At 42.4% G+C, this 22064-nt stretch overlaps 1 protein-coding gene across 7 annotated transcripts in view; it reads right to left on the bottom strand.

The window, feature by feature from the left end:
* Positions 1–22064, bottom strand: part of LOC132884870 (transcription activator BRG1) — a 73552-nt gene that overhangs the window by 24494 nt on the left and 26994 nt on the right. For 5 of the 7 annotated variants that reach the window (XR_009654499.1, XM_060918891.1, XM_060918893.1 and 2 more), the window contains exons 13-29: positions 15344–15456; positions 15090–15237; positions 14778–14941; positions 14628–14694; positions 14391–14501; positions 12694–12936; positions 12406–12519; positions 11992–12099; positions 7189–7275; positions 6890–6936; positions 6611–6777; positions 4341–4504; positions 3675–3902; positions 3426–3503; positions 1343–1561; positions 950–1206; positions 573–681 (exon numbers count right to left, since the gene is read on the bottom strand). Coding sequence is in view for 6 of the 7 variants with exons in the window: in XM_060918891.1 (XP_060774874.1) it covers positions 573–681; positions 950–1206; positions 1343–1561; positions 3426–3503; positions 3675–3902; positions 4341–4504; positions 6611–6777; positions 6890–6936; positions 7189–7275; positions 11992–12099; positions 12406–12519; positions 12694–12936; positions 14391–14501; positions 14628–14694; positions 14778–14941; positions 15090–15237; positions 15344–15456 (2424 nt within the window). In the remaining variant the exon portion in view is untranslated. The remainder of the gene's footprint in view (positions 1–572; positions 682–949; positions 1207–1342; positions 1562–3425; positions 3504–3674; positions 3903–4340; positions 4505–6610; positions 6778–6889; positions 6937–7188; positions 7276–11991; positions 12100–12405; positions 12520–12693; positions 12937–14390; positions 14502–14627; positions 14695–14777; positions 14942–15089; positions 15238–15343; positions 15457–22064) is intronic. The other 2 variants (XM_060918892.1, XM_060918894.1) reach the window with 1 other exon arrangement.

Consider the following 22064-nt stretch of genomic DNA (forward strand, 5'->3'; position numbering starts at 1 on the left):
CAATCCGGTATGGTATTTCTCTTTTCATTCCGCATGTTAGATTTGCCACAGTTTTACGCCGGATGCCCTTCCTGACACAACCCTCTCCAATTTATCCGGGCTTGGGACCGGAACCAAGAGTATGCTTATGCACCCCCAGTGGCTGGATTGCCACTGGGGTGCATAAGCATACTCTTAAATTCCTGAGTTTAATTTTCTAAATTAAAGTTTCAGGATTTAGGTTTATTGGCTTAAATTCCTGAACTAGTTCCTGGGAAGAAGTTCCTCAGTGACAGTTCCTGAGTTTAAATTCTTGGATTTGTATTCCTGGTTTAACTCCTGAGCACAGGTTTCTCGGATCAATTTCCTGAATGGAGGGAAGTTATTGTTTCAGGTCGATAATTCAAGTATACTCCAAAAAGAACCCTTACAGGTATCAGAGTACCTATAATCCCAGGTCAGCATTATTCTCCAGTATGAAAGTGCTGAATTAACTCTTACCGAACACTGTAAAGTTTAAACCTGAGTGAATGCGTGGTACACAGTTAGGAATTAAAGCGCATGTGTAAATATGTGCAGGTGTGTGCAGTCACCTTGATCTTGCGGAAGTCGACAGGTCTGCGGATCAGCTCATAGTACTCAGGGAGCTCTTTCCGAGATGGCAGCTGGATGAAGACTTCGCTCAGCTGACGGCCATTACTGCTGCGAGACCAGGGAGAGTGTTTAAGTGGTGAAACATTCAAATATGGCTGAGTCAATTATTTACCATCAAGGTATATTACCTTTTACTAACATTAAACTCTCTATGAAATTTCTCTCTGTAATTAAATCATGTCTCGACTTATCTTTGGCTCCCCTTTGAGGGAATTTTCTACCAGAAGAAAATTCAGAACTATTTATTATTGACCAATGTATAGCTGGTAAGAGTGTCAAGCACAGGTCAAGGAACAGGAAGTGACCAGTTTCTCACCTTTCTTTGTATTTAATAACAGCTTCCACAATCTTCTTCATCTTCTTGGTGAGGCTGGGTGGGTTCGGGGTTATCTTCTCTGCTGGAGGTCGTCCACGCTTCTTCTGTCTCTTACTGTCCTCATCTTTGTCTCTCGCTCCACGTGTCCCTGATGTAGATGGACCAGCATCGAGATCACGATCACGCTTCCTCTTACGGGTCGTCTTCTTGTGGCGCACTTCCTCCTCAATCTCGTCCAATGTGCCTTCCTCTATAGCCTGCATGGAGGAAAAGGTGAAGAACAAAACAGCAATGAATGAGTTCTAAACCATAGCAGTTATAACTGACAATGTTTTTTTTATTTTAAAAATTCACCAATGGTTGCTTTTTTTTCCAGACACACCAAACTCTGACCTTGAGCCATTGCTTCTCAGTGAGCGAGTCGCTGTAGTCGACTTCCTTCCTCTGGCGTGAGCCGCGGCCGAACATTTTCTCCGCCTCCTCCTCGCAGGTGAGCCGCTCAACCTCAGCGTCGTCCTTCATGATCCACGTGGGCAGCTCGTCTTCCTCCATGAGCCGAGGCCTGCGCTTCGGGTTCCGAGCTTCTTCACGACGCCGATCCAAATCCATACGCTGCACATTGGGGATAATGCTCTAAACTATGCCATTGTTTACAATTTTAAAATTGTCTTGTAATAAAGTCCTTTTATGATCATATAATTTTAAATAGACTCTTGAAAAAATGTGATTTACTTCAATTCAGACTCTGTTTTTCTGGCCCAGAAATGAGCTCCGCCCCTAGCTGGAAAACAGATGCTCTGCTCTGCACACTTTTCTTAAAAGCCAACTTATAAGGGATTTGTAATCTCAACAGTCTGTTGATAAGCAGATGTTGTTTAACTACAAATGAAAATTTTAGACTTCTTAACAGATTGACAACTCTTTTCTTTAAAGGTGCAGTTTGTCATTTTTAGAGTCTTCTGCTGCCTTAAAGCTAAATTGCAATTGCAACACAAACATAGACCAGCCTTCCCCCCCCACCCCATCTTGTGAAATTACTAATGTCTTGCGAGTTGCCTTTATAAAAGATAGACAGAGCAGAGAATCAGAGCTCATTTCTGGGCCAGAAAAATGAACCAAGTCATCTCTCAAACCCATCTTTCCTCATTTATGATGCAAAAGATGGTGTATTATCTCATCTCATCTCATTATCTCTAGCCGCTTTATCCTGTTCTACAGGGTCGCAGGCCAGCTGGAGCCTATCCCAGCTGACTACGGGCGAAAGGCGGGGTACACCCTGGACAAGTCGCCAGGTCATCACAGGGCTGACACATAGACACAGACAGCCATTCACACTCACATTCACACCTACGGTCAATTTAGAGTCACCAATTAACCTAACCTGCATGTCTTTGGACTGTGGGGGAAACCGGAGCACTCGGAGGAAACCCACGCAGACACGGGGAGAACATGCAAACTCCACACAGAAAGGCCCTCACCGGCCACGGGGCTCGAACCCGGACCTTCTTGCTGTGAGGCGACAGCGCTAACCACTACATGGTGTATTAATTTACCAAATTTTGGGTTAACATGGTGGCACCAGAGAAAAACAAATAGAAGACCAGAACGTCAAGGACGTAGAAGCTCATCTGGCCTGCCATCAAAACAACCATGACTACCAAAACATCAAACAGAACTGAAATGTGACAATGTGAGAGAGAACCAACCTCCATGACAAATTGTTTACAACAGGAAAATCGACAAAGGACTAAATTTTGTTCCCCAAAGGAAGCTCTAGCCAAAACATTGATCAGAACTGAATTCGCATGATAAATGAGAGAGGAGATACGATTCTAGTCAGAAGAACATGTGTTAAGTCAACCGAATTACTAATTTGTTAGCAAAAAATGTGACAATACAATAACCAATTTTGTGCAGAAGGTCTCGTTCTTTCAAATAAAACAATCAGAACTGAAATCCACTGAGAACTGAGGGAGGAGATACAATTTAACTGAAACAAAGTTGTAAACAAATTGTTTACAACAAGAAAATCAATAAACAAATGACCAAGTTTTGTTCCTCATGGGAAGATCTACCCAAAACATCGATCAGAACTGGAATCAGATGAGAAATGAGAGAGGAGATACAATTCTAGTGAGCAGCCTGGAAAATCTGTTCATTTGGCCTAATTACTAACTCATTAGCAAAAAATTTGACAAAACAACGACCAAGTTTTGTGCAGAGTGATGAGTTCTTTCAAACAAAACAATCGGAACGGAAATCCATGGAGAACTGACGGAGGAGATATGATTTAACTGAATTGAGGATGACGAATGCCATGCCATGGCAATAGCTCATCGGCCTTATGGCCACATGAGCTAAAAATGAGGACAGGAGTTTGGAGGCATACCAGTTACATTTTCACTGAAGGCTAAAATTGATTTCAACTAGGGTATATGCAATGAGAACCTTCTGAATACATAAAAGGTAGACAAACCATAAAGTGATCAAACTCCTCTTCACTCCTTGCAATCATCTGATTCACAGTTTCATCGTCTGGAACTTCGTCCTCCTCCTGAAGAAAAAGGACAGAAAAAAGGATGAGCAAGAGTGTTAATCACTTTAATCACAAAGTACATCAACTGCATCAACTTACGAGTCAGTATGGACATTCAATATCTCAATGTCAAAAGATAGAATGACAAACAAGACCAAGAGATATTGAGAGCATATAAATATCCGAGACCTCGTCCTGCTCCTCATGCTCCAAGATGGCCTGGAGGAATGCGCGGCGCTCGTGACTGGATGATTTCTGGTCGAACATGCCTGCTTGGATGACCTTTTGGTCCACGTTGAGCTTGTACTTGGCAGCAGCGAGGATTTTCTCTTCTACACTGTTCACGGTGCACAAGCGCAACACCCGGACCTCATTCTGCTGCCCAATACGATGAGCTCGGTCCTGAGCCTGCAGGTCCTACAAGAGGGAACAAGAGAGAAAGAGTGGAAAATTTTATTTGTGTCAAGATGAGTATGGCATTCTCAAAAATATTGTCTTTATTCAAGAACTTCCATTCGTTAATAATACTCAGAAGAAGAGCCCCAAAGTAGGGGAACCAAGGATCTTAGGGCCAACCACAGGGAGAGGTAGGGAGACGTCCCTATCGCTGCCCTACCACCTAGAGATGTTCTGGGTTCAAAGGGGCAAAACATATGTGAAGGGTGGCTCCCAGCTGATGACCCTGTGGCTGGCCCACTGGCACCGGCGGAGGTGCGACAGGCAGAAATGCCCTGCAGGTAACACCTATGCTTCCAACTCGACCACAGAGTATAATGTACAGTTACCTGGTCTCCATATGATGTTATTTAATGTCTTTTACCAAGCGAGGGTTCACTGTTCGGGTCGTGGTATTACCTGGTGAGGGTTCCAGTCACTGTCAAAAATGACCACAGTGTCTGCACTCTGCAGGTTGAGGCCGAGACCCCCTGCCCTGGTGCTCAGCAGGAAGATGAAATACTGCGACTCGGGATCATTAAACGTCTTCAGAAGCATGCCGCGGTCCTCTGCCTTAGTGGTACCTACATATAAAATATCAAAACAAGAAGAGTTACTGCTGTAAGATCACAACCAATGGGAAATACACTGGAATATACACCAATCAGCCAGAACATTATGACCACTGACAGGTAAAACGAATAACATCTATCCATCCATCCATTATCTGTAACCGCTTATCCTGTGTAGGGTCACAGGCAAGCTGGAGCCTATCCCAGCTGACTATATCATCACAGGTGAATAATATTGAATATCTCATTACAATGGCATCTGTCAAGGGGTGGGATATATTGGGCAGCAAGAGAACAGTCAGTTTTTGAACTTGATGTGATGGAAGCAGGAAAAATGGGCAAGCGTAAGGATCTGATCGATTTTGACGAGGGCCAAATTGTGATGGTGAGATGACTGGGTCTGAGCATCTCCAAAATGGCACATCTGGTGGGGTGTTCCTGGTATGCAGTGGTTAGTGATGGTGTTCGTCCTTCAGGGTTGAAGATGACCAATTTGGTGGGTGGTGGGTGTGGGTCTGGAGGTGACTGATGAGGCCAATCCGGGCTTTGAAGGCACACCCACATGTTGGGCATGCATGGGTAGATGCTGGAGTGGGGGTGATGGTTCAAGCCTTCCATGAAGCTCATTTCTTCTGGGCCTCGGCAATGTGTTTTATCTCTGGTGCACGTGTGCCACTGGTGAGCTTTGCTGGACGATCCTGAGCAAGCGACTCCCAGGAGTTGAGATCGATTTCTAGGGTTTTGAGGGACACTTTGAAATAAATCTTGAGGTGTTTCTTCTGCCTCCCAGATGAGTGCTTGCTTTGGCACAGCTCTCCATACAACAATTGTTTGGGCAGTTGACTGTCCGACATGGCCGGTACATCTGGCTTGGGCTTTCTGCAGAAGAGTGTTAATGCTGGGAAGTCCAGCCCATTTTAGGACCTCCGTGTCTGGGATTTTGTCCTGCCACTTGATATGAAAGAGTTTGTGGAGGCAAGTCAAGTGGAAGTGATTGTGCTGCTTAGCGTGTCTACTGTAGACAGTCCAGATTTCACAGGTGTAAAGTAGGGTGGTAAGTATCACAGCACGGTAGACCTTCAGTTTAGTGGTAAGGCTGAGCCCTCTCTGTTCCCAGGCATTCTCACGAAGTCTCCCGAAAGCAGCACTGGCCTTTGTGGTCCTGTTGTTCACCTCGACATCTGTGTTCACTGCTCTGGAAAGGGCGCTGCCCAGGTAAACGAATTTGTCAACTGCCTTAATGTTCTGCCCATTCACTAATATATGGTTCTTGGTAGGGCCTTCCAGGCACGGGCTGGTACATTACCTCAGTCTTTTGGGTGCTGATCGAAGTTGTCACAGACTTGTGAAAAACAGTCCACTTCGTGCTGCATCTTCTGCTCTGTACAGGCATTGAGGGCACAGTCATCAACAAACAGAATGTCTCAGATGACAGTCTCCTTCACCTTGCTGACAGCCTACAGGCACCTGAGGTTGAACAGACCGCCGTCAGTCCTGTATCTGAGGTGTATCCCATCCTGACCATCTTGGAAGGCATCTGTGGTTAGTACCTACTGGAGCACAAGCTGCTGAAAATGTTAATGCTGATACCTTTCTGGCTTAGCCAACATTAACTTTTTTCAGCAGTTTGTGCTACAGTAGATCTTCTGTGGGATTGGACCATATGGACTAGCCTTCGACACCCACGACCCTGTCGCTGGTTCACCAGTTGTCCTTCCTTGGACCACTTTTGGTAGGTACTAACCACTGCATACCAGGAACACCCCACAATATGTGCCATTTTGGAGATACTCAGACCCACTCATCTAGCCATCACAATTTGGCGCTTGTCAAAGTCGCTCAGATCCTTACACTTGCCTATTTTTCCTGCTTCCAACACATCAACTTCAAGAACTGACTCCTATATACAAGAGATGGTGAGGAGGGCATGTTCGCAGATCTAAAGGTTAACTAAATCGGATGCATTTATTTGTAAATTAGCCAAGAACAACTACCCCTGGTTACCATCACACCACTAAAAAAAAGGGAAGGACAAAAAAGGAGAGGGAGAGATTATCCAACATTTTGAATAAAAAAGAGAAAAGTAGCTAGGGAAGCAGGATTAGTTGCTGGTCATACCATCCAGACGGAGGTATTTAAAGTTGCGGTATGCGAAATAGTCCTCCATGATGGTCATCAGTGATGTCATTTGGCAGAAGAGCAGCACTTTGTGATTGGTCGCTCTGAGTTTGGGAAGGATCCGGTCCAGCACCTCAAACTTTCCAGAAGCTCGATACAGGTCAGGACTGGTTAAAGGTCAAGGGTTAAACAAAAAAGGTTAAACTGCAAGGTCTAAGTCAATTATTACTTTATAATGTTATGTCGACTTAAATCTTCTTGAGGTGCTGAGAGACTCACCCTTGTACTATACCACCAGAGAAACCCAAGTGCTCAGAAAAGGACTCCTGCGGTAAGTGATATTAAAAAAGGCCAAGAGTTCAAAAAGTGCTTTGAGATGTTTAAATATTGAAAATATCAAGACTTTTTAATGTAGAAGTAAGTCCAAAGTAAGAACCTGTTCCTGAAGAAGATCTGACTTCACATGATGCAATAAAGAAGGTAAAAACTACTCTTTCTATTTTATGTTTAAAAAAAAGATTATAGACCATGTTGGTAAACAGAATGACAATTGCTCTAATGCAGGTATTGTAAAGTACCTCAATCTGCTGGAACATGTATGGATGATTACAGATCTTCCTCAACTGCATGATAGTGTTCATCAGAGTTTTAGTGCCACCTTTACCCTGAAAAACACACACACACATGGAAATACTTTGTCATAACTCCTGCATTCAGATACAAAGCATTCACAGAATGAAGTGTTTTTATACCACAGCGCTGTCAAATTCTCAAATCTGATTGGTCAAAAGGTGTTGATTAATTTGCATAACAGCAGCTCCAACAGTAGTACTGGTTACAAGTAGTTTTCCATGAGATGTTTAGTTCACATTTTTGGAAGGAGTCTCCACTGTCAATGCTTTGTAACACTCCGATATAAAGCCATGAGAAAGTCTTCAGGATTTAACACTTGGTAAGATACCGTAAAATACCAAATAATAGCCGAGTTCCAATTAACCGCCGAGTTCCCTTTAACGGCCGGGTGTACGCGTGTGTTGTGACAAATAAAGGCCGGTTCCGAATACTCGCCGGGGTCTAAAAAAAAAAAAAAAGCGTCCGAACGTTCTATCTAGAATCTTGAGGCCCAGCACTTTTCTGGTTTTCTGGTGTTTAAACGATTTTGCATTGCATAGTTTTCTACCGAAACAATATGAATGAATGAATGAATGAATGAATGAATGAAATTATTTCTATAATACTGTTTACAACATTTTGTTACGTGATAATAAACATGCCATTTCAATGTTATAATCTTGGTCTACCGGAATATTTCTTGAGGAATGCAACTCCGTAACTTTTGACAGATGTCTTAGCCACCCCTTTGGGTATACCCAACGAAAGCCAGCGTGTGTGGTGACATTGAGGACTGCGGGTTTCCAAGGTTGGACTGCTGCTTCTGTTAAACGACCTAAATTGCCGAATGCATGCGTCAAAGCACACACTGAGTTTTATTAAAGACCTTATACCATTTCACTTGCCCTTACCCATTCGGATCTGGAAGACGCTTTACAAAAAAGGTGAGAGCGTTCTAACATGCATTTCAGTCTGCTCGCGGCCAATCTAATCCAAGGGGCCTTTTCAACAAGTAATCTGTCGTGCAAGTTGGGCAGAAGCACGCGTCAGGCAGGCAACATGTAGGCCTACAAGTCAGTAACCTATTCAACTAACTTTCATCCGAACTTTAAGTTTTCTACGGGGTCGAGCCACCGTACCAACTCACTCGGGGAATAGGCTCATATCGGCCAAATAGGGAGACGTCTTGGAGAGAAACGTGATGCAAGATGACAGTATGTAGCCACTGCAGGTCACTTATTTTTCAGCATAAGAAAAAACCCTTTGGTTTGACACTTCGCACCCTAATTATGTTGCTTCAACGTCGCGCCCTCCATGCAATTTCAGATTGACAGACATCGCGAAGCGCAAAGGGTGGAGGCTGCATGGGTGAGGGTGATAGCAAGTGACCATAACTTTGCAGAGTAATTAAATCACAGTGCTGCGCACAGACAATGGTGTGGTTTCTTGATTATTTTGTAAAGCATGCGCTTAACTAGTCATTAACAGGAAAAGGTGTGTGATTTATCCTTTATCCACCCCGACTGTGCCATGCGAAGATGCATTCTGCGTCTTCAAAATTCCCCGAAGTCGGCACCGTGCTATCTGTAATCTAACTCTAAACAAACTCTAAGTTATACTGGTTAAAAGTAGGCCTATCTGAGAATGATTTTTTTCCCCGTTTTGAGGTAGATTTTGGGGAAGGTGTTTGTGAAGAAGGAATTAATCGCCTGTTCCAAATAGCCGCCTAGTCTCTAATACGCGCCGGGTCTCTTACGTGATTGAGACAAATAATCGCCCAGGCTATTATTTGGTATTTTACGGTAAGCTGCATTTTTAACTCTGCCATAGTGAACGCATTTTGATAAAATTCTGGGGAAAGGTGGGCCATAGGCCAAGGAACAAATGATTAGACTTTGATGCAAATCCAGATATGTCTACGGATCCAGGATTTTTTTTTTGGCTGTTCCCAATGCAAGTCAAAAAGTAGTGAACAGATTTGGATGAAATTTGGTGTATAGCTTTAGTATTATCCTAGGTTCAAGAGATTTGATTTTGATGTTGATAACATGTGGCTTGGTGGAGGTATGCACTCGACCGAGTGTCCTTCTAGTTTCCCCTTTATTCATCCATCCATCATCTGTAGCTGCTTATCCTGTTCTACAAGGTCGCAGGCAAGCTGGAGCCTATCCCAGCTGACTATGGGAAAGAGGCGGGGTACACCCCGGACAAGTCGCCAGGTCATCGCAGGGCTGACACAGAGACAAACAACCATTCACACACTCATTCACACCTACGGTCAATTTAGAGCCACCAATTAACCTAACCTGCATGTCTTTGGACTGTGGGGGAAACCGGAGCACCTGGAGGAAACCCATGCAGACACAGGGAGAGCATGCAAACTCCACACAGAAAGGCCCTTGCCGGCTGCTGGGCTCGAACCCAGGACCTTCTTGCTGTGAGGCGACAGTGCTAACCACTACACCACCATCCCACCCCCCTTTATTCATATTCCCTTTAATAGAAAGAACAAAGAAGGTGACTGTTTACAGCTGCTATCACATCAGTGCTCACAGGGGTTTACGGTTATTTAGTACAAAAGTCTTTTAGCACAAATCTAAAGTAGTTTAGCACAAATCCAAAGTCTTTTAGCACAAGTTCTAAAGTCTCTTAACACAATTCTAAGTTCTTTAGCACAAGATCCAAGAACACTTAATCTTTATTATGAATACTTACTGATCATGTTTAAAGATGTTTTATGGATTTTTTTATGAAAGTTGCCAAGATTCCGATCGAAAACGAGCGACTGTATTTCCCCACTCCGCCATCTTGTAACATGATCAGAAGTAATTGAAGTTATCTATGAAGGTGCCCACAATTCAAGATTTGTTATGGCTTAACTACAAATATCCAAGGACACCAAAGAGTCAGATTTTCAGTCCACGTTTCAGGGATCAACAACTGATCCTTAACATGCACAGCAGCAGAAATTCCGGCTTCCAGTCCCTAAGCAATCATAATAAACCCCTTCCTATATCAAGATGAGTATTTTTTTCGATTATTGTGACCATAATCCAGAGTTGTGCTAAAGAACATAGAGTTGTGCTAAGAGACTTTAGAACTTGTGCTAAAAGACTTTTGTGCTAAATAACCAGATACCCTCACAGGATCTAATCTGTTTTTGGATGTTCCACAAAATTAAATGCAACTATATACAGATAAAATGTATTGTATGTTGTGTCATACTTTCATAAATTTGTCATCCTTGACAAATCGCTGTGGTATAAGAGGAACAAACATTTCAGGACGTGCTGTTGTTGGTGTCAACTTTGGGTCATAATGTTAAATCAGCTAAGCGTCGGGCCGCATCACAGCACACTGTTGTTGATTATTTTCCTATAATAGGCATATCAGGTGAAAATTCAACTTCAGTCCAAATTGCTTGAAACTGCTCTCATTGAATTCAGAATTGAATGCTAAACAACATACTTTTTACAGAATTAAATGTTTATCTGTTCTTGAGATATTACAAATCAAAGATTGAAAAAAAAAAGCCTTAATTTTTAGAAAACTGACATATTATATATGAGGATCACATGGTCCAAAATGGGCCTCATTAACGAATAAGATCAAATGTTTTTTCTTAATAATTTTTCTATTTTTCAAGATATTTACATGGAAATTGGCAGGCACATAGATGGTTGTATACTGAATACAAAGTTTGAAAAACGAGTAAAAACCAGCTATGAAAATTAGTATTTAATTAGTATTAATTATGCTAATTGGGTAAAACGTTAAATTGGTACACTCTCTTCTTTAAAGTTTCACCAAATGGCTTTATTTGTGCAATATAAAGCTGATCTTAACTCTCATTTATACATCACAAAGAAGGAGAAATCAATGTTAATTATAAAATATGCATAAATAAGCACTGAATGTCATTCACATCTACCATTCTCTATCAAAATAAAAAAAGTAATAAAATATTACTTCTAATATCCTCTTTGTGCTCTGTAGGCCTTGGTATTTCTAAGTCGGGCCTACTAGTGTTTATATGAAAGAATATAAATGATTATTTTAATGAATATTCAAAGCTTTCAAGGCGAACCTCGAAAAAACTGTGTGAGATCCAGTAAACAATTCCAGTTAATCTACTTGAAATTGACACTCGTGTTTCTGACTTCTGTTTTTTTAAAATATCATTCCGACCACTAAGATCTCAATATTTTTTAATCAAAACAACTACATTTATATTCTAAAATATTTATTTACATGAATCAGTTTGATTTGAAAAAATAAGTAGGTAAAGCTATGAAAACTCACTTCAAAGTCTCCCGTGAAGCATAACATCAAAATTAGCAGACAGACTAACATCCCTATAAAAGTTGTCCGATTGATATTCATGAGTAATCCAGTCGGAAACCGATCAGAAGAGAGAGAGCCTGACTGCTTTCCTGTGACTTAAAAAGCACCGTCAGTTTCCCAATGTCACGCGAGCAGCGTATATTCTGTTGTACCAACTTCAACCTGTTGTTACTCCCAAAGTACTGAACAGATCTTAACGAGATACATTTTTGTTTGAAAGCAGAAATTATAAGCTTTTTAATGAAAGTATTCACGACAGAAAATATTCAAGAGTTAAGCAATGACAGATTTGGAAACTTAGATGAGCAACTGCATGCACAGTTTTCACAGCACGGCCAGCAAGTGTCTGATATGCCTACCTATAACAGTTTTTCAGACAAGTTATCCATCACACTAAGGTCTGAGCTAAGGACCTGATTACTTACCTTCTTGTCTTTTTCAGATCCATCAGTGAGCAGAACCCCTTTGGCCTGCATGTGTCTGTACAGAACCCTCTGCAGTGCTGACATGTCACATTTTATCACATACTCCACCTGCGAGAACACACAACGAACCACCAAAAGTTCAGAGATTTCATTCAAAAGTGCAGCAATCAGGTTCCTTTTCTGGACACTTGTAAGTGCTCTTAGCCAACATTAGCCTAGGAACCTTGTCTGTGTGAACTGAACTCGGAAAGAATGTTATCACAGCGACATGACATGACTATAATATAATTTTTTAAAAATCACGAGTGATAATTTGTATTTGATGTTTTCTAAATCTTTCCCTTAAATATCAGCCCAAAGTTGTATATTTTCATGACAAGAGATGTGAGAGTATGCACTCAAGGCTCCACTGACCTTCTCAGGTAGCTGAGCTTCCACTTCCTTCTTCAACCTTCGTAACAGGAAGGGGCGGAGCACTTTATGGAGACGGCGAATAATCAGGATGGTCTCCTCTTCGTTCAGGTCAACCTGTGTGTGCCACCCAAAATAAACAAGATGCTATTTTGCGCAGTTAAAAAAAAATGCATAAAAATCATCCATAAACTTTGTCCGTATATTAGCTTGCATATATTTTAAAATGTCAGGTCCAGAGTGAATACAGGGGGAAAAGAAAAAAAAAAAAAAAAAGACTACGACTCAGACCTTCTCTCCAGTCATGGCAAACGGAGCATTGAACCACTGCTCGAATGTGCTGCAGCTCTTAAAGATGGTTGGCAGCAGGAAGTTGAGCAGCGCCCACAGCTCGGGCAGCTTGTTTTGCAGTGGCGTCCCCGTCAGCAGGACACGCCTTGGAGCCAGGTAGTGTGTGTTCAGGACCTGAGTCAACTTACAGTGGTGGTTCTTCATCCGGTGGCCCTCATCCACGATCATATACTTCCAGCGAATCTGGAACCACAGTTACAATGCAATAGGGAAACCTGAACCAGCCTGTAATCTGAGCCTGAAGGGAAATACACTGATCGGACATAAAATTAAAAACACCGACAGGTGACGTGAATAACATTGATTATCTCATTACAGTGGCACCTGTCAAGGGGTGGGATATATTAGGCAGCAAGAGAACAGTCAGTTCTTGAAGTTGATGTGTTGGAAGCAGGAAAAGTGAGCAAGCGTAAGGATCTGAGCAACTTTGACAAGGGCCAAACTGTGATGGCGATGACTGGGTCTGAGTATCTCCAAAATGGTACATCTTGTGGGGTGTTCCTGGTATGCAGTAGTTAGTACCTACCAAAAGTGGTCCAAAGAAGGACAACTGGTGAACCGGCGACAGGGTCATGGGTGTCGAAGGCTCATGGATTTGCATTGGGCATGAAAGCTAGTCCATATGGCGCTCCACCATTAGCAACAAGCTAAAAGTTCAGCTCTTTCGCACTCTAGTAGAGCCCATCTTACTGTACGGTGCAGAAATGTGGACTCTGACAACATGACTCCAGGCCAAATTCAATGGGACATGTACCAAATTATTGTGTCGTGCACAAAATATCAGTTGGCGACATTTTGCAACCTTGGACACAATCTATGGAGATCTCCCACCAATATCACAGAGGCTCATCCAAAAATGCGTCCAATTCGCTGGTCACTGTCATCGGGCCAAGGATGAGGTAATATCATCGCTCTTGTTGTGGAGACCACCTGGAAAGGTTCACTCCAGGAGACTTACTTACCCTGGAGTTATTTTATGGGATATCGGTGTGGAATTTGAGGACCTGGGCAGGGCAATGGAAAACCAAGATGTGTGGGAAACAATTGTGCGACGATTGACCCCATCCATTAAAATGGTTGACGGATGATGATGATGTTGATGATGGAGTCCATATGGTCCAATCCCACACAAGAGCTACTGTAGTACAAACTGCTGAAAAACTTAATGCTGGCTAAAACAGAAAGGTGTCAGCATTAACTTTTTCAGCAGTTTGTGTTACAGTAGCTCTTCTGTGGGATTGGACCATATGGGCTAGCCTTCGTATTCCATGTGAATCAATGAGCCTTCGACACCCATGACCCTTTCACTGGTTCACCAGTTGTCCTTCTTCGGACCACTTTTGGTAGATACTAACTACTGCATACCGGGAACACCCCACAAGATGTGCCATTTTGGAGATGCTCAGACCCAGTCATCTAGCCATCACAATTTGGCCCTTGTCAAAGTCGCTCAGATCCTTACGCATGCCTATTTTTCCTGCTTCCAACACATCAACTTCAAGAACTGACTGTTCTCTTGCTGCCTAATGTATCCCACCCGTTGACAGGTGCCATTGTAATGAGATAATGTTATTCACTTCACCTGTCAGTGGTCATAATACTATGGCTGATCGGTATATAAAATGTTCTTGCGTTACCTTCGCCAGTACTTGCTTGTCTTTAATGATATACTCGTAGGTGGTGAGAAGAACATTGAATTTTCCACTGCGGAGTTGAGGAACAAACGCCCGTCTGGCTGCAGGGGATCCCTGAGCACATCATTTTCAAATCAGTGTGAAGATGTGTCCTTATTAAATTCTGATTTTTGTGATCAACATCAAGGCTCACGTCCAGCGTTTTGTGCATTTCTGTGCTGAGATACAGGTCCCACTCACCTTGTATGAGACTTTCACTACAGATGGGGCCCATTTGTCAAACTCATAGACCCAGTTAGAAAGAGTTCTATCCAAAACAACACATTTTACCATCAAGCAAGAAACACAGAAATAATCTAACATTTCTGAAACAGCAAACGTGTCACTCACGAGAGCGGTACGATGATGAGATAGGGCCCGTTGAGGCGTTTGTACTCCATGAGGTAGGTGATAAGTGCGATTGTCTGGATGGTCTTTCCTAAACCCATCTCATCAGCTAGGATTCCATTCAGATTATTATTGTACAGAGACACCAGCCACTCCAAACCTTTAATCTGTTAGAAATGAAGAGAAGAGTATTAAAACTGAATTCCAGATTGGATTATTGCCATTGAGGGAATAAAAGAAGAGTCAAAAAATACGTTTTTGAAATGCCCATTTGTATTTGAGAACTTGCATACATAAAAAATAAAGTGTTTTTACCTGATACTGTTTGAGCTGCCCGTTGACCAACAAGGACGACTGTCTGTCCACCTTTTCAGTGACTGCGTGAGCCACCGAGTAGTACGACTGCAGACCGCGCGTGAACGCAGCACCACCATATTCATCATCTACATCCTGCTTAGCATGCCTCCAAAGCACACAAACAAATACACACACAAGACTGATTTATAGCTAATCTTATTAAATTATACTTAAATACTTAAATCTTCCAAGTTCATCGAATGGGTTCTTACTCAATGATGTGACGAGCATCCACTTCTGATACATCCTCGCTGTCTGGATCTGGAATCTTCTTCTTCTCTTCTACAGGAGCCTGTGATGGCTGTGGCTGCTCTTCCTCTTCCTCCTTCAGTTAGGAAAAAACGCAAACCATCAACATTAGAGCTAATGTCCTAATGTCCAGGAGTCTTAGTGAAACCCACTGAATCCAAATCGTGTTTTTTTTTTCCTACTTGTTAGGACAAAGTGCTTTACTTGTGAAACTTCTGAAACAGTTCTATATAGAATTAAAGAGCCTATTTAACAGTTATTCTGCGAAATTGAGTCGTACATGAGCTGATAGCCTACAAGGCGTGTAGCGTCGAGCTGGCTATCTGCCATGTACGACAAGATTGAGTTTCCAATAACTGTTTTATTTTATCCATATTCACTGGATTTTGAGAAACAGAGCATTTTTATTTTTATTTTTTGCAAATTTGATAAATAGAAACATTATACAAAACGTCTGACAAAATCATTTCCGCTTAGAATTAAACAAATCGGCAAAATGACAGTAGCAATTTGTGAAAAATGCTATAATAATAATTCTTGAAATATAAAAAAAGATACATTCTTACTATCAAATACTTTTATTCCATATTTTGTTGCTTTTTTTGTATTTTTGGGGGGTTTGTTTTCGAGTGGAGTTTTTATTTCATCCTCAGTTGGTTCAGCAAAACGCTCCACCATTTTGTTTTTCTCTACTCACGGTATACACTGCAAAAAAAGATCTCTTGTTGAGAGAAAATATCTTTAATATGGGTGAATTTATCTATGATTTCTTATTAGAAGTTTACTAGAACTCAAATAAAAGATTATTTAGCTTACTTTGAGACGCTTTTACTAATTTCAAGCCTTAAATTTTCTTATTCTATTGGCAGATAATTTTGCTTCTTTCTAGAATTGAATGCTTAAAACGAGCAAAATTATCTGCCAATGGAATAAGAAAATTTAAGGCTTGAAATTAGTAAAAGCGTCTCAAAGTAAGCTAAATAATCTTATATTTGAGTTCTAGTAAACTTCTAATAAGAAATAATAGATAAATTCACCCATATTAAAGATATTTTCTCTCAACAAGAGATCATTTTTTGCAGTGTATGAGCTGATATCGGTCAGTTACAGCAGTGAAAACCTGAGTTCGGAGCAGCCTCCAAACATGGCCGCTCCAAACTACACTTCCCAAGCACCACAGCGCCCCTCGTCACCAGAATTCTAACCTCAACACCTGTCTTTAATTTACCGGCAATCACCTTCCCTATTATAAGCTCAGCTCTCACACTCTGCAAAGTATCGTTCTGTGTTCCCATGCCTGACTTTACCGAGCTGTTTGATGATCTGCCTGACTTCCCGTTATTGAACTCTGTTTACGTTTGTTTCTGACTTCGTTCTCTCGCCTGATCGCTGATATTCTATTCGCCGATCGATTGACCCTTGCCCGTCCCTGACTACATCTCCAGTTTCCCGATTTAGTTTTGTTTACAGTTTACGACGCACCCGCTCTCCCCTGCGTTTGCATCCGTAAGTGCCTGCACTGTGACAGGATATACTTCGCCATCAACGGATGCAGCAGAGGAAGCCAAGCAAACTGCGATTAATGCTCAGGGGTGTCTGTTAGGAGAACACCAGCAGACAATCAGCAATCTCAACACCAGGATGTCACAACTCACTGCTGTCGTGTTGGAGGCCATCCTCACATGCCCCTTATCTTCCGCTAGTGCTTCTCAGATGATTCTATGACCTGAAAAGTATTCGGGTGAATCGTCTATCTGCAAGGGATTCCTGCTCCAATGCTCCCTGTATTTCTCCGCTCTCACAGGAACCACAGAAGAACAGAAGATTGCTCAATTTATCAATCTCCTGTCAGAATCAGAATCTATTTATTGTCTCACAGAACAGAAGCATCCTACTTTCAGAATCAGAATCTATTTATTGTCTTACAGAAGCCACAGAAGATTGTTCAATTCATCAATCTCCTTTCAGAATCAGAATCTATTTTTTCCCTCGGATATAGAAACAGGTTCTGTCCGTCCAGCCAGCCGGTCATGTTTCTGTTTCCGGGCCATATCTTTAAAACTACTGAAGATATCTTCTTCATGAAACTTTGTATACATATCAAGCAACATGTGAACTAGTACCTTTTGCTATTTTAGATTTTTGGAAAAAAAGTATTTTTCAAAATTTTACATAAAAAATAGATTTTGACTTAGTTTCTAAGAACAATGTTCATTTCTGGAGCATATATCCAAAACTATTCATGATACAGATTTGAAATTTGGTATACGTTATCAAGGTTATGTAGATATGCCTTTTAGAAACGGGTTCCATCTGTCCATCCAGCCGGCCGGTCACGTTTTTGTTTCTGGACCATATCTTTAAAACTACTGAAGATATCTTCATGAAACATTGTATACATATCAAGCAACATGTGAACTGGTGCCTTTTGCTATTTTGGATTTTTGAAAAAAAAAAAAGTATTTTTCAAATATTTACATAAAAAATAGATTTTGACTTAGTTTCTAAGAGCAATATTTGTTTCCGGAGCATATATCCAAAACTATTCATGATGACTCTGTCTTCTTATTGTCATTGTACAGAGTACAACGAGATTAAAAGCTAACCTTAAAGTGCAAGACCACATAAAAATAGAACCACAAAAAAAAAAAACACAAGACCACATAAATAAAACAATACCCAGAACAACATACAACACGCAAAACATACATTTAAAGAGTAACAAAGTGCATATTGCATTTGTATTATTGCACTGTTGAGGTGGATAAACTAATAATAGATAATAAACAAGAAGCCAGAGTCATCTATATCCCCTGCCCTATATACGGTACCAAGTTTCAAGATATTATTCATCACATTTTTCAAGTTGTGCTGCAGGAAACCAACCCTACCTCTTTACACTGACCTCAGCAGCCCATGGCATAAGCCCACCGGACCTTTGGTCCAGGTGAGCTAAAAATTAAAATTTCTTAGATTTCTTAGTATCAAAAGGCACATATACATTATTTAATCAACACATATACCAACTTTCAAGACCATACCACTCACAGTTTTCAAGTTCTGCTCCAGAAACAAAACCTACCCCTAAGACTAACCTGAGAGACCAAGTCTAAAATTGTTTCCATGGAAACATGAAAAATTTAAATTTCTTAAATTTTTGAAAAAAAGTATTTTTCAAAATTTTTACATAAAAAATTGATTTTGACTTAGTTTCTAAGAGTTTTCTACATCACCTTGTTAACATGTATACCAAGTTTCAAATCCGTATCATGAATAGTTTTGGATATATGCTCCGGAAACAAACATTGCTCTTAGAAACCAAGTCAAAATCTATTTATGTAAAAATTTGAAAAATACTTTTTTCAAAAATCCAAAATAGCAAAAGGCGCCAGCTCACATGTTGCTTGATATGCTTACAAAGTTTCATGAGGATATCTTCAGTAGTTATGGCCCGGAAACGAAAACATGACCGGACGGACGGACGGAACCCATTTCTATATCACCCGCCAAACTTCGTTTGGAAAGGGGATAATAATATAGTACAGGGAGTGGGGTTAGTGCATGTTTGCATTCAGCAGGGTTATGGCTCCAGGGATGAAACTGTTCTTGAGTCTGTTAGTCCTGGACTTGATGCACCTGTAGCGCCTCCCAGAGGGCAGCAGGTCAAACAGGTGGTGGCTCAGGTGAAAACTGTCCTTAACAATATTCCTCGCTCTGGTGAGGCAGCGAGAGTTGTAGATGTCATCCATGATGGGGAGAGGGTGGCCGACGATTTTCTGCGCTGTCTTAACCACTCTCTGCAGCCTCTTCCTGTCTGCTTCAGTGCAGCTGGTGTACCACACAGAGATGCAGTATGTCAGCAGGCACTCAATGCAGGATCTGTAGAAGGTTTCCAGCAGCTTACTATCCAGGTTGTTGTTCTTGAGTCGCTGCTGGGCCTTCTTGATAACTGCCGTGGTGTTTGCAGACCAGGAGAGGTCTGCAGAGATGAGGGTGCCAAGATACCTGAAGGTGTGGACCCTCTCTACACAGTCACTGTTGATGTAGAGGGGGGTGAGGCCAGCCCTGTTCTTCCTGAAGTCGACAATGATTTCTTTAGTTTTTGAGGCATTCAGTAACAAGTTATTTGCTGAGCACCACTCTGTCAACTTTAGGACCTCGTTCCTATAGTTCACCTCATCACCTCCTGAGGTCAGCCCAACCACAGTGGTGTTGTCTGCAAATTTGATGATGGTACTTCCAGGGCAGGCAGAGGTGCAGTCGTGTGTGTACAGAGAACAGAGTAGGGGGCTCAGCACGCAGCCCTGGGGAGAGCCAGTGCTGAGTGTGTGGGAGGAGGAAAACTGGAGGCCGAGTTTCACTGTCTGGGAGCGATTTATCAGAAAGTCCTTTATCCAGGAACAGGTGAGTGAGGAAAGTCCTAAGTCCAGCAGCTTGACAACTAGTATGTCTGGGATGATGGTGTTAAAAGCCAAGCTGTAGTCTACGAAGAGCATTCTCACATAGCTCCCCTGCTGCTCCAGGCGGCATAGGGCAGTGTGTAGAGCTGTGACTATGGCGCCTTCAGTAGATCTGTTTGCACGGTAGACATACTGGTGTAGGTCGAAGCTGGGAGGGAGACAGGCTTTGATATGATGTTGAACCAGCCTCTCAAAGCACTTTGTGATAACAGGTGTGAGAGCAACTGGGCAATAATCCTTGAGGCTGTCTAATGCCCCTTTTCCATCAAAGCAGTTCCAGGGCTGGTTCGGGGCCAGTGCTTAGTTTGGAACCGGGTTTTCTGTTTCCACGGACAAAGAACTGGCTCTGGGGCCAGAAAAAACGGATCCAGGCTAGCACCAACTCTCTGCTGGGCCAGAGGAAAGAACTGCTTATGTCAGCGGGGGGGCGGAGTTGTTAAGACCAACAACAAGAACAAGACTGCGAAAGATCGCCACTTTTAAGTGACGAGAAGCAGCAGCTGTACAAACGCGAAGTCATCCATTATTATTATTATTGTTGTTGTTGTTGCTGCTGCTTCTTCCGTGTTGTTTTTGCTTCGATATTCGCGCCAAGGTTTATGCAAACGTAGCGGCGTAACTGACGTATACAGCGATGTAACTGATGTAAACAACGACGTAACGACGTGGCTTCCCTTAGCACTGCGAGCTATGGAAAAGCAAACTGGTTCTCAGCTGGCTCGCAAGTTGAACGAGTTGTGAACCAGCACCAGCCCCGAACCAGCCCTGGAACTGATTTGGTGGAAAAGGGGTATATGGTAGGTTTCTTTGGAACAGAGATGATTGTGGATGATTTCAGGCAGGATGGGATGACAGCTAGTGACAGGGAGAGGTTAAAGATGGAAGTGAAAATTCTTGAGAGCTAGTCAGCACATGCCTTGAGCACCTTCCCCGGCACTCCATCTGGACCAGCAGCTTTTCTGGGGTTCGCTACCCTGAGCACCCACCTCACATCATCCTCCTTGACAGTGGGGGGGGCTAGGGGCTGGTACAGGCAGCAGTGGAGTGGCTATGTGCTGTTGTATCTCAAAGCATGCAAAAAAGCAGTTTAGCTCCTCTGCCAGCAATACATCTGAGCCTCTGGGTGTCACTGCATGGCCTCTGTAGTTGGTGATGCTCTGTATGCCCTACCATACCTGCCGTGGATTGTTACCTAAGAGATGGTTCTCTATCTTCCTCTTATATTCCACCTTAGCATCCCTTATTCCGCTCTTCAGATCAGCTCGGACTGCACTATACAGAGCTCTGTCACCTGAAACGAATGCTAAGTTCTGGGCCCTGAGGAGCGTGCGGACATGGCCAGTCATCCAGGGTTTATCAATGGGGAAGACACATATGCGTTTAACCACAGTGACATTCTCAATAAAGAACTTGATGTAGGATAGGACAGACTCTGTGTATGTTGACAGGTCCTCTTGTTCAAATACATCCCACGCAGTGTGTTCAAAACAGTCCTGTAACTGAAAGAGTGCAGCCTCGGGCCAGGTTGTAATAGTCTTTATGGCTGGTGGTGACCTCCGTCTGAGGGGGTGTATGCTGGGGCGAGCAGCAGGGAGAGGTGATCTGACTGGCCTAGGTGAGGGAGGGGAATAGCTCTGTATGTGTGCCTGATGTTGGAATAAACATGGTCCAAAATGTTCCTCCCTCTAGTTAGGCACTTCATGTGCTGGTAAAAAGCTGGGAGTACTGATTTCAGTTCAGCCTGATTGAAATCACTGGCTAGAATATGAGCACTGTTGGGATGATTACACTGCTGCTTGTTTATGGTGTTTAACAGGAGTGCGAGAGCTGTGCTAGCATTAGCATCAGGCAGTATGTATACAACAGTCACAATAACTACTGTTAGCTCTCTCGATAGAAAGAAAGGACAGCATTTGACTGACATGTATTCCAAAGCAGAAGAACAGTGGCTGTCTATTATGATGCTGTTATTAGACAAGTCATTATGCACATTAATACAGAGCCCCCCTCCTCTGCTCTTACCTAAGTCCCAGTTTCTGTCACAGTGGTGGAGTGTGCGGTTTGCTAGCTGCATGGTAGCATCAGGGATTTGCGGGTGAAGCCAACTCTTTGTTATGATCAGGATGCAAGTTATGGATGTAGCGGTTCCCAGCAAGAAGCAGTTCCAATTCATCCGTTTTGTGGACCATGGATCTGGCGTTAGTAAGTAATATGCTGGGATGAG

Source organism: Neoarius graeffei, chromosome 4 (genome assembly GCF_027579695.1).
Source record: "Neoarius graeffei isolate fNeoGra1 chromosome 4, fNeoGra1.pri, whole genome shotgun sequence".
NCBI classification, from domain to species: Eukaryota; Metazoa; Chordata; class Actinopteri; order Siluriformes; family Ariidae; genus Neoarius; species Neoarius graeffei.